We start from the raw sequence: 12,792 nt of genomic DNA on the forward strand, positions 1-12,792 counted from the left end.
CCCAAAAACAACATTGAAAAGAAAAAACAAAGTTGAAGGACTCATACTTCCAATTTCAAAACTTACTGCAAAGTTAATCAAAATAGTGTGATACTAGCATAAGGATAGACATATAGACCAATGAAATAGAATTGAGAGTCCAGAAATAAGCCCAAACATTTATGGCCAGTTGATGTTCAGCAAGGTTGCCAAGGCCATTTAGTGAAGAAAGAATAGTCTTTTCAATAAAAGGTGTAACCACATGCAAAAGAATGAAGTTGACCCCCTGCCTCCCTCCAAATACAAAAATTAACTCAAGGGCTGCTTGGGTGGCTCAGTCAGTTAAGCATCTGCCTTCGGCTCAGGTCATGATCCCAGGAGCCTCTGCTCAGCAGGGAGCCTGCTTCTTCCTCTCCCTCTGCCTGCTGCTCCCCCTGCTTATGTGTCCGTACACGCGCTCTCTCTCTCTCTGTGTCAACTAAATAAATAAAATCTTAGAGAAAGGAAAAAAAATAACTCAAAAAGCTATAGAAGAAAACATAAAGGTAAATCTTTATGACCTTGGATTTGGCAATATGTTTTTAGTTCTAATATTAAAGCACAAGCAACCAAAGAAAAAATAGATAAGTGGACTTCTTCAAATTAAAAGCTTTTGTGTATCAAAGAACACTATCAAGAATATGGAAAGGACAGCCCATAGGAGGGGAAAATTATTTATTGTAATTATTTACTATTTACTGTTTATTTAAAATTATTTACAATCATTTGTCTAATAAGGTTTTAATATCTAGAATATATAAAGAACTCTTACAACTCGACAAAATGACCCAATTTCACCATGTTATGGGAGATTGAGATTGAGCCCTATCTTGGGCTTGGCTTTCAACAGGGAGGTCTGCTTGAGATTCTCTCCCTTTCCCTCCGCCCCTCCCCCTGCTCACTTGCTCTCTCTCTCTCTCAAATAATAAATAAATCTTAAAAAAAGAAGATATACAAATGGCCAATCAGCACATAAAAAGATGTTTAACATCATTTGTCGTTAGAGAAATGGAGATCAAAATCACAATGAAATACCAATTTTTACCCACTGGGATGGCTTTAATAACTTTAAAAAACCAGACACACAGAGAAAGTAACAAACAAGTGTTAGCGAAGATGTGGAGAAATTAGAATCTTCAAGCGTTGTTGATAGGAATCTAAAATAGTGCAGCCACAGTGGAAAATAATTTCTCAAAAAGTGAAACTGAAGAGCCACCATATGACTCGGCAGTTTCACTTCAAGAAAATTGAAAACCGGTATTAAAACAAAAAATCATACATAGGTGTTGAAAGCAGCATTATTCATGATAGCCAATAAGTGGAAACCTGAATATCCATCAACTGATGATTGGATAAATAAAATATGGTATATCCATACAATGGAACACTATTTATCCATAAAAAGGAGTGAACTGCTGATATGTCATACAACATACATCCCATAGAATAAAATATATTGATAGCCATACCATATAAAAAGATGCTGCTATGGACTGAATTGTGTCCCCCTAAAATTCATATGTTAAAGTCCTAATCCCTATTACCTCAGATTGTGACTTTATTTGGAGACAGGGCCTTTAAAGAGGTTATTAAGGTAAAATGAAGTCATATGGGTAGGGTCTAATCCAATGTGACTGGTGTCCTTGTAAGAGGAGATTAGGACACAAACAGACACAGAAGGAAGACCTTGTGAAGACACTAGAAAAAGATGGCCATCTACAAGTCGAGGAAAGAGCCCCTCAGAAGAAACCAATTCTGCCAACACCTCAATCTTGGATTTCTAGTCTCCAGAACTGGGAGGAGTTAGATTTGTTGTTTAAGCCAACCAGTCTGTGATACTTTGTTCTGGCAGCCCTAGGAAACTAATACAGATGCTTATCCTCATTAGTAATCAAAGAAATGGAATTTAAAATCACCACAGTATTCTATTTTATACCTATAAGATTGACAAAAATAGAGGCAGGAATGAGTATTGGTGAGAATTAGCAATGGATTAGCAGAAAGTCATAGACTGCCCTGGGGAGTAGAGTGGTATATCCAGTTTGTAAGCATTTGACATTATCTAGTGCGTCTAAAGATGCACTTAGCTTGTGGCCCAGCAGTTCCACTCCTAAGAAATTATCCTAGAGAAACTCTTGTACATGTGTATCAGGACACTTTTGGGAAAATGTTCATAACAACTTTCTTTATAAGATTTGAACAAGCTAGAACGAGCTATCCACAGTAGGATGAATAATGGATTACTATACAGCAATAAAATTGAAAGATTTGTAGGTATATGCATTAATATGCATGAGACTTACAAATACAATGTTGACGAAAAAGCAAGTTACAAAAGAATACAAACACACTAAGATGCCATTTAGAGTTTAAAAATACCCAAGAAAATAATATCATTTTGAGATACACATAGTAATAATATTTAAAAGAAAAAAGAGAGCGAATGGTAAAATTCAGTAGGATGGTTACTGCTAGAGTACACATTCTCAGAAGGGGTGATATTCCCCCAAGGAGTAAAATTGCTTCCAGATGTTCAGAGAGGGGTTAAATATTACAGTGGACCACAATATGTACATATATACAGTATATTTGTGGCATTAAAAGCAATGAAAGGGTAATTAGGGGAAAAAATATCTAAAGAGGCTTATAAGGAGGGCATTGGCAATACGGTTATTCCTTTTTTTTTTTTTAAGATTTTTTTTTTTATTTATTTGAGAGAGACAAAGAGCACAAGCAGGGCAGAGGAAGAGGGACAAGAAGACTCCCAGCCTAGCAGGGAGCCCAACGTGGGGCTCAATCCCAGGATCCCGGGATCATGACCTGAGCCGAAGGCAGACGCTTAAACAACTGACGCTTAAACAGGTGCCCTAATATGGGTATACTTTTGCTTAATCTCAGCAGTGGATAGACAGGTGTTCTTAAACATCTGTTTATTGAATGCTATTTTAGGCAAAGTCACTGTGCTAGGTGCTGAAGGATTCATCTGTAACAAGGTTTAAAACTTCATCTCAGTTATTACAAGGAATGACAGAGGGGAACAGGAAGGGAGTGGAGGAAGGATTACAAGGGGGGTGAGAATACCTTTGATGGGAATCTATCCACTCTCTTGGTTGTGATGATGTTTTTACAGGTATACAGCTGTATTAAAACTTATCAAATTATACTTTAAATATATCATTTATAGTATGTCGGTTATACGTCAGTAATACCTTTAAAGACAGAGGGATTGGGCATATATCCCAGGGAAAATGAACATTTATTTTCACACAAAAACTTGCACACAAATGTTCATAGTAGTTTTATTCATAATAGCCAAAAAACTGGAAATTGTTTAAATGATCTTCATTGAGTGAAGGATCAAACTTGGTATGTCCATACTGTGGGACACTACTCAGCAATAAAAAGGAACAAACTGTTGATACATGCAACAGATTCAGTGAACTTCAAGGAAATTATGCCGAGTTTTAAAAGGCAGTCTTTAAAAGATAGGTGCTGGGGCGCCTGAGTGGCTCAGTCAGTTAAGCCTCTGACTCATAATTTTGGCTCAGGTCATGATCTCAGGGTCATGAGATTGAGCCCACCATTGGACTCTGCACTCAGCGGGGAGTCTGCTTGAGATTCTCTCCCTCTGCCTCTCCCCTTCACACGTGCTCTCTCACTCTTTCTCTCTCTCAAATAAATAAATAAATCTTTTTTTAAAAAATGGATGTGCTGCATGAGTCCATCATATAATAATTGTGAAATAACATGTCCTAGAGCTAGAGAACAGGTTGGTGGTTGCCAGAAATCAGGTATGAGGAGAGTGGATATAGCTACTTTGGAGCAGCATAAAGGAGTTTTGTGGGTGGTTTAGTTAAGTATCTGATTTTGGTGCTGGTTACATGAAGCTACACATGTGATAAAATTGCATAGACCACTACACACACACACACACACACACACACACACACACACACACACACACACACACACACCCCAAATCAGTTCATGTATAAATGGTGAAATCTAAGCTCTGTGCTTTGTACCAGTGTTTATTCCTGATTTGATATTTACTATAGTTAAACAAGACGCCAACATTGGGAGGCACATAGGGAACTCTTTATGACTTCCTTTCAAAATAAAGTGTTTGAGAAAAAGACCAGTGACTAACCTGGTACCTCTAGTGTCCAGATTTTGTTTTCTAAATACTTTCTCCTCTCATTTAGGGATGGGGGAAGGAGACAGGGCTTTTGAGGAAGATAGCTGTGATTCTGCAGGCCTGGGGCATGAAATATATAAGATAAACCTTAAATGATTTGTCATAATAAAAGCCAAAGAAACTAGCAAAATTATCAAAAACTACTAGGTCATGTGAAAAGGACTCAAGATGTGATCTTACTGGCCAAAGATGGGATAATTTTAGCACACTAATAATTGCAGTGAACTAAAACACATTGAAGATTTTTAAACCCATGTCTTCATAATAATAATTTATTAAACTTATAATTAGGCATTCTTTGGAGGTTTCTAGGGAAACAACTCAGTTGGGAAACTAGATAATAAAGGGAAAGAATTAACCATTTATCTTGTCTTCCTTATACAAACTGTACCTCAAGGTAATTAAATAGTCAGCTTGCAAAATTTCTTTCATAGAATTATTCCAGCTAATAAATGAAAAAGGAATGATAGAATTCCTTGTTTAGAATAATAGGAAAAAATAGAAAAACTCTCTAGTTTTTGCATCCTTTTATAGATTTAGGCATTTATCATCATAGGCCCGTTACATTAGTTTCCTAGGGCTACTACAAATTACCATAAACTGGGTGGCCTTAAACAACAGGAATGTATTCCCCCTGAGTTCTGGAGCCTAAAAGTCAAAATCAAAGGATCAGCACAGCTGCATCCCCTCCAACTGTTTTAGGGGAGAATCAGTCTTTGCTTCCAGCTTCTGGTGGCTGCAGGCCTTCTTTTGCTTGTGGTCGCATCACTCTAATCTCTGCTTCTGTGGTAACATTGGCTCTTCTGTGTTTTTTTCTGTGTGTCTTCTATACAAATACTTATCATCGGATTTAGGGCCCATTCGAGGGAATCTGGAATGATCTCAAAATCTTTAACCTAATTACAACTGCAAAGGTCCTTTTCCAAATGAGGTAACATTCACAGATTCCAGGGTTTAGGACATAGACCTACCTTTTCAGGGGCTACCATTCAGCCCACTCTAGCAGTTAATATCATAAAAAGAGGTAAGTCAGAGGCAACCCTCCTCGGGGAAGTAAACATCACCTTGCAAGAAACAAAAAGCAAAAAAACCCTGAATGCAGTCAAGTATCAATTTATAGGACATATAGGAAACAAAGCTACAAGGTTGCAGTCAACAAAATTCAGGCTGTGGGAAATGCTACAGGACAAAAATGAAGTTTCTTCGACAAATAAACTACAAGAGAGAAAAAAAGAGATGGAGGGAGGAAGGAGCCTATGTATGAAAGGAACCTAAGCAGCAGTACCCACATGTAGTGTGGGGGCCTTGTTCTGATCCTGATTGGAAAGACTTAAAAATATGCAACAATCAGGGAAATTTGAACAGTTGTTGGTGGTTTTATAAGCATTTATTGTAAATGTTAATATGGGTAGAGTTTTTAAAACAGTCCTTGTCTTTTAGATATCATACTGAAATATTTATGCATGAAATGTCTGGGACTTGCTTCAGTATAGTTGGGGGTGGAAGAGGTAGGTGGGTTTATTGTTGTCTCTACTTTTATATATGTGATGATAAAAGTTAAAAATCTAAAAAGGTTGTAACTATAAGGGTGATCCCTCTTAGCTTTTTCTGCATGGCAATTAGTGAGGTTCTCAGGGCTGTGTCAAAAGCTTTCACAGCTTAAAACTGGAATCCAGGAAAAGAAAAAAATGCATTTCCCTTTGAGAATATGTTTATTCAGCCAACCTTGCCTGACAAAATTCTCCCAAGCTCTCTTCACCGCATCTCACCCCATCAGTCTGGATTAAATATCACCTCTTTTGTGTTCTCCTAGTACCCTCTACATACATACTTTCACAGTGTGTTTAATTGTGTAAGGTCTGGTTCTCCCACTTCCCAGATTATAAATTCCTTGAAGATGCTAACCTTGTTTATTCATCTTTATTCATCTATATATTGCCCTCACCCCTGCATTTAACACTGGGCTTGGTAAACTCTATCAATAAATGGCTTTTGAATGAGCGGTAAGGAACTGGGTTTGTGCTGGTAAATAAAATGTACAATATAACCCCTATTTTCTCTATCTCTTCAGTGAGCTCTTTCCCCAGGACTACTAAAGTATAGCTCCTGAGCTTCCTAAAACTTTCTTCTTCTTCTTCTTCTTCTGCCCATCCACTGGCAGAGGTGCTAATGAAAGATAAGCAAAATGGAAAATGGATTTCTGGACAATCAAATGTTGCTGATTTCCACCCTTTCCCAGGGTATACAGTGCAGTGAAGTCTTTTTGGATGGCTGTCTTTCTGTACTATTTGTTTTGCTGCATTCTATGTATCAGTTTCCCTTCTATATGAATTTCTTGGTATGCTTTAAGATGGTAATTAGAATGTAACCTCCTAGGGACACCTGGCTGGCTCGGTGGAGCGCACAACTTCTTGATGTTGGGGTTGTTGGTTCAAGTCCCAGACTGGGTATAGAGATTACTTGCAAATGAAAAAAAAAAATCTTAAAAAAAAAAAAAAGAATGTAAATTCTAGAAATGATGTCAAGAAGTACTATAAAAATACTATTTTGTGGGTGGCTGGCTGAGTCGGTAGAGCATGCAACTTTTGATCTCGGGGTCGTGAGCTCAAGCCCCACTTTGGGCATGGTGCCTACTTTAAAAAAATTGTTTTACTACTATTTTGTGCAATGGAAGGGGTTTACTGGCAGTTTCCTAGCGGATGGCAATCTCCAAATAGCAGACTTTAAGAGGTCTACAAAACTTTATAGCTGGGAGAGACCTCAGGGACTAATGTGCTTCCCTATTTTCATCCCACTGCCCCCATTAAAAAGAGCAACGTTTTGTATAATTGCTATCTTTTTGCTGTCTTAAAATATTGCATATTATGTAGTCCCCAAATCTGGGCTGGTTTCTGAACTAATACTTTCCATATTTAGACTATTGAGAAAATAGGACACAAGTAACAACTGTTATCTAAAATGAAAAAAAATGTGTACTTACCATTTTCTTTTGATCACATAGCATTGGATGATTTCTCATTTTTGGAAAGCAGAATAAAGCTTAAACTTTAAAATATAATTACTGGACATCGTAACCTTATTAAAGACTTAAAGATACTTTATTTTCTCTTTAGGTGGTACGGGACTATAATCTTCAGCTGTTTTTACAAGAGAATGCTGTATTTCACAAACCCCAGCCCTTCCAGTTCCAGCCCTGTGACAGTGATACTGTAAGGGAATTCCAGATTTTCATTCCATTTGTTTTTAAGCTATGTTTGTGCTCAAATAACCGTTATCCTTGGAATGGGCAGAAAAAGCTGAGTGTGTCTCCTTAATTTTATAACAAAACTGTGAGTATACAGAAAAACTGACATTTCTCCTTTCTAAAATGCGACTAAAACCCAGTATCTTTATGTGAGCAACTTAAATAAGGTTAAGTTTTAAGACATGTAACTAAAAACCTGTAAACCGAACAGAGGGAAGAAGAAAAAATATTCAATAAAAATTTTTTTCAATTCAAATACAAATTATACTTTCTATCTATGAAATTCTTCACATGTACACACTTCCAAAGAAACCAGTGGTTAAATTTTAACCAGAATAGAATCAATAAACAGAACAGTGAATATGTGCCTGCACATATTTTGGTTGGCTTTATAAAAAAATTACAGGCCCTTTATAATTCCTTTCAGATTTCTTAGAATGTCAGAGCATTAACATAAATGCCAAATTGGCAATTTTTAAAAAGCAGACATTAATCATGCATTTTATCCTTGAGTTTATGAAAAATGTTTGCCATTATTTGAATTTTAAAAAATAGAACCAAAATGCTAATTTGATAACAAAGAAAAGACAAACAACTTCCACAAGTTAAGAAAGCACATGTTGGCACATCTAGCACATTCTTTCAATGTAGGCAAGCCAAGAGGGATGTCGAATTATAATCATAAGGTCTTTTAGTAAACCTGGAATCAGAACCAGGAGAATTCACGATATCAGAGTTTCATGGTATCAGTTTAATAGAAACCTTTGCTGGAGATACTGTCATTACTTTTCTTACATTTTAAGGAGCCCTGTTTGTGGCTATGTAAAGAAATGTAGGAAATCAGCATTTACCTCTAGGTTATAACTCTTGCCTTTTATATTAGTGCCTTTTTTTTATGAATCCACTTTTGCTTAATGACTCAGCAATGTTGTCCTATAATTTGACTTCTTTACCTGAAAGGAATGAAGCAGAGCATTAGAAAATAGAGGGTGTGGACAGGTTCACCAAGCTTGACTTAAAATTGTGACTAATTCGAGATTATTTTATCTTTGCCCATTTTCCTCAGAAAAATCAGAGTAACAGTAGACTCTCATCTCACTTGTCCAGGGCCCAGCTACAATTCCTAAACCCCACTCTGTTTCTAGACACTGTGCTAAATGTTCTTAGCTGCATGTCCCTGTTTGCCCTAAAATTCTAACTATGCTGTTTTCTGTCCTTGTGCAATCTTTACTGGGCAGAGTTTAAAAGCTGCCCAACTGGTGGATATTGAGCTCTCCCCTGTCAGTGCTCTGAGAATGACCATAGCTGAGGTATATGGGGGTGTGGGCCAAGGGTGGGGGAGATGGGTTGTGTGGGTTTGCATGTTAATGAAGGGTGGGGCTTGGTATTGGGATTAAAAATGTGTGTGTGTGTGTGTGTGTGTGTGTGTGTGTGTGTGTGTGTATAGGGGCCACTGAATGCGTAAACTGGGGCTTTCCATTTTCCCATATAAATTAAGGATTTCCTTTCCTATATATAGTGAAACGATTGAACTTCTCATTTTTCATCTTGTCTAAAGCACCTTAGTTTTTCTCAAGAGGCATGTTGGAACAAATTGTAGAGCTAATCTTGCCTTTATCAAGGGGTTTTGAAACTGAAGCCTTTTTTAATATAACCCGCTTCAAATTGCAGTATTTTTCATGCAAAAGTCCAACATGTCCAGATGAAAACATAAAGTCACAATATTACTGTCAAAGTTAATTAAGGCTTGAAATGAGTGTACCCTTTTGGGGGGTTTTTTTGGCTTATCTTTACTTGCTGATGAAATTTCTTGTAATTTTATTTTAATATTTGATTATTTTTTTTTTTTTTAAAGATTCNTACTGTCAAAGTTAATTAAGGCTTGAAATGAGTGTACCCTTTTGGGGGGTTTTTTTGGCTTATCTTTACTTGTTGATGAAATTTCTTGTAATTTTATTTTAATATTTGATTATTTTTTTTTTTTTTAAAGATTCTATTTATTTATTTGACAGAGATAGAGACAGTCAGTGAGAGAGGGAACACAAGCAGGGGGAGTGGGAGAGGAAGAAGCAGGCTCCCAGCAGAGGAGCCTGACGTGGGGCTCGATCCCGCAACGCCGGGATCACGCCCTGAGCCGAAGGCAGACGCTCAACCGCTGTGCCACCCAGGCGCCCTTAATATTTGATTATTTTGACTCATGCTTTAGAGTGATATACCAAAAGAAACTGGCGAAAATGGTTTTATAAAGACACAATTATTTCTATTTTGTACAGCCATAGAATTAGATTGGGAATCTTAGCGTTAACCATAAGATCATTACAAGTAACAGTGATCAGTGGCAAGTTTTGTCCGATGTAGTAACTTAGTAGCTGTTTCATGGTTAACACCGAAAGATTTTCTTATCTTTATTTCCATATAGAATTATTGATTTCTACAGTGTCCTTTCTTTATATCCACAAATACCATTTTTCAGATGGCACCAGAAAGTCAAAAATCCTTTCTAGAAAGAGTAGTGTTCACCTTTCTTTGCTGAAACGAGTTTTTAATGCAAGATTATTCTAAGAAGGATATGAGATGAACCCTAAAATTTCCCTTATCCCCCAAAAAAGGGGATGTTCTATAAGGGAAAATTGACGGGTATATATTAGAATCTCAATTTTGAAAAGTCCTTCAGCTGTCACCTGGGTCATTCTTGTGTTAGAGGTTGATACAGGTGTCATACAATAAGAAATCATGAGCTTTGGAGTCCAATCCTGGCTGTGCCATTTGCTGGCTGTGTTTATTTATATGTTTATATATATTTAATCTCTCTAATTCAGCTTTCTCATATGTAAATGTTAAACACCTTAATCTGTTTGAAAAAAAATTTTTATAATAATTTTTTATTATGTTATGTTAGTCACCATACAGTATATCCTTAGTTTTTGATGTAATGTTCCATGATTCATTATTTGCGTNTGTGTGTGTGTGTGTGTGTGTGTGTGTGTGTGTGTGTGTGTGTATAGGGGCCACTGAATGCGTAAACTGGGGCTTTCCATTTTCCCATATAAATTAAGGATTTCCTTTCCTATATATAGTGAAACGATTGAACTTCTCATTTTTCATCTTGTCTAAAGCACCTTAGTTTTTCTCAAGAGGCATGTTGGAACAAATTGTAGAGCTAATCTTGCCTTTATCAAGGGGTTTTGAAACTGAAGCCTTTTTTAATATAACCCGCTTCAAATTGCAGTATTTTTCATGCAAAAGTCCAACATGTCCAGATGAAAACATAAAGTCACAATATTACTGTCAAAGTTAATTAAGGCTTGAAATGAGTGTACCCTTTTGGGGGGTTTTTTTGGCTTATCTTTACTTGTTGATGAAATTTCTTGTAATTTTATTTTAATATTTGATTATTTTGACTCATGCTTTAGAGTGATATACCAAAAGAAACTGGCGAAAATGGTTTTATAAAGACACAATTATTTCTATTTTGTACAGCCATAGAATTAGATTGGGAATCTTAGCGTTAACCATAAGATCATTACAAGTAACAATGATCAGTGGCAAGTTTTGTCCGATGTAGTAACTTAGTAGCTGTTTCATGGTTAACACCGAAAGATTTTCTTATCTTTATTTCCATATAGAATTATTGATTTCTACAGTGTCCTTTCTTTATATCCACAAATACCATTTTTCAGATGGCACCAGAAAGTCAAAAATCCTTTCTAGAAAGAGTAGTGTTCACCTTTCTTTGCTGAAACGAGTTTTTAATGCAAGATTATTCTAAGAAGGATATGAGATGAACCCTAAAATTTCCCTTATCCCCCAAAAAAGGGGATGTTCTATAAGGGAAAATTGACGGGTATATATTAGAATCTCAATTTTGAAAAGTCCTTCAGCTGTCACCTGGGTCATTCTTGTGTTAGAGGTTGATACAGGTGTCATACAATAAGAAATCATGAGCTTTGGAGTCCAATCCTGGCTGTGCCATTTGCTGGCTGTGTTTATTTATATGTTTATATATATTTAATCTCTCTAATTCAGCTTTCTCATATGTAAATGTTAAACACCTTAATCTGTTTGAAAAAAAATTTTTATAATAATTTTTTATTATGTTATGTTAGTCACCATACAGTATATCCTTAGTTTTTGATGTAATGTTCCATGATTCATTATTTGCGTATAACACCCAGTGCACCATGCAATATGTGCCCTCCTTAATACCCATCACCAGCCTATCCCAATCCCCCACCCCTCTCCCCTCTGAAGCCCTCAGTTTGTTTCCCAGAGTCCACAGTCTCTCATGGTTCATTTCCCCTTCTGTTTACCCCCCCTTCATTCTTCCCTTCCTTTTCCTACGGATCTTCCTATTTCTTATGTTCCATAAATGAGTGAAACCATGTGATAATTGTCTTTCTCTGCTTGACTTATTTCACTTAGCATAATCTCCTCCAGTCTCGTCCATGTTGCTGCAAATGTTGGGTAATCATTCTTCCTGATGGCTGAGTAATATTCCATTGTATATATGGACCACATCTTCTTAATCCAGTCATCTGTTGAAGGGCATCTCGGCTCCCTCCACAATTTAGCTGTTGTGGACAATGCGGCTATGAACATTGGGGTGCACATGGCCCTTCTCTTCACTACGTCTGTATCTTTGGGGTAAATACCCAGTAGTGCCAATTGCTGGATCCTAGGGTAGCTCAATTTTTAACTCTTTAAGGGACCTCCACACTGTTTTCCAAAGTGGCTGTACCAACTTGCATTCCCACCTGTTTGAAAATTTAATGAAATACTTAAGCATTTGACTCAGTACCTTGCACATAGTAGATATGCCAGAATAAATGTTGACTGTCTTTTTTTCCCGTATCTTTCCACAAGACAAGCATATTTCATTTTTTTAGATTTTGCCCCTATTTGCTCTAGGAAATACCAAAATATCAAATATAGTAGACATTATAAAAACTAAGAAGTCTTGTAACACTCTTATATTCATGGTACTTCTGCTCTTAACTCCCTTACTGAGTTGATCATTGAAAGTCCCTTGGGACTTCTACTCTCCTTTTTCATTCCGCAATGTAGATCTCATCAACCTATTTCTTAGCAGTTTATAAGCCTAAAAGGCAATCTGTTTAGAATAAACAGCAGCCAATAGCTAACAATTAGTGTCCATTCCTACCCCTTTTACATTTTTCGGCACCTCTGCCCTACATACACCTCAGTGTTTGTCCCCTCCATTACCAGAACTAATGATGTGTGCCCTTAAGGACATTTCATCACATCCTACGAAAGGGACTTCCTATCCTATTTCAACCTGGGAGCGGAATAATACAGGAAACACACACGTCCA

At 36.8% G+C, this 12,792-nt stretch overlaps 1 protein-coding gene across 4 annotated transcripts in view; it reads left to right on the forward strand.

The window, feature by feature from the left end:
- The window catches only part of FCHSD2 (FCH and double SH3 domains 2), a 136,158-nt gene that overhangs the window by 69,523 nt on the left and 53,843 nt on the right, over nucleotides 1-12,792 (forward strand). For 3 of the 4 annotated variants that reach the window (XM_034666394.1, XM_034666392.1, XM_034666393.1), the window contains 2 exons: nucleotides 7,330-7,425; nucleotides 8,699-8,770. In XM_034666394.1, the coding sequence (XP_034522285.1) occupies nucleotides 7,330-7,425; nucleotides 8,699-8,770 (168 nt within the window). The remainder of the gene's footprint in view (nucleotides 1-7,329; nucleotides 7,426-8,698; nucleotides 8,771-12,792) is intronic. The other variant, XM_034666395.1, reaches the window with a different exon arrangement.

Source organism: Ailuropoda melanoleuca, chromosome 8, assembly GCF_002007445.2.
Source record: "Ailuropoda melanoleuca isolate Jingjing chromosome 8, ASM200744v2, whole genome shotgun sequence".
In the NCBI taxonomy this organism is placed as follows: domain Eukaryota; kingdom Metazoa; phylum Chordata; class Mammalia; order Carnivora; family Ursidae; genus Ailuropoda; species Ailuropoda melanoleuca.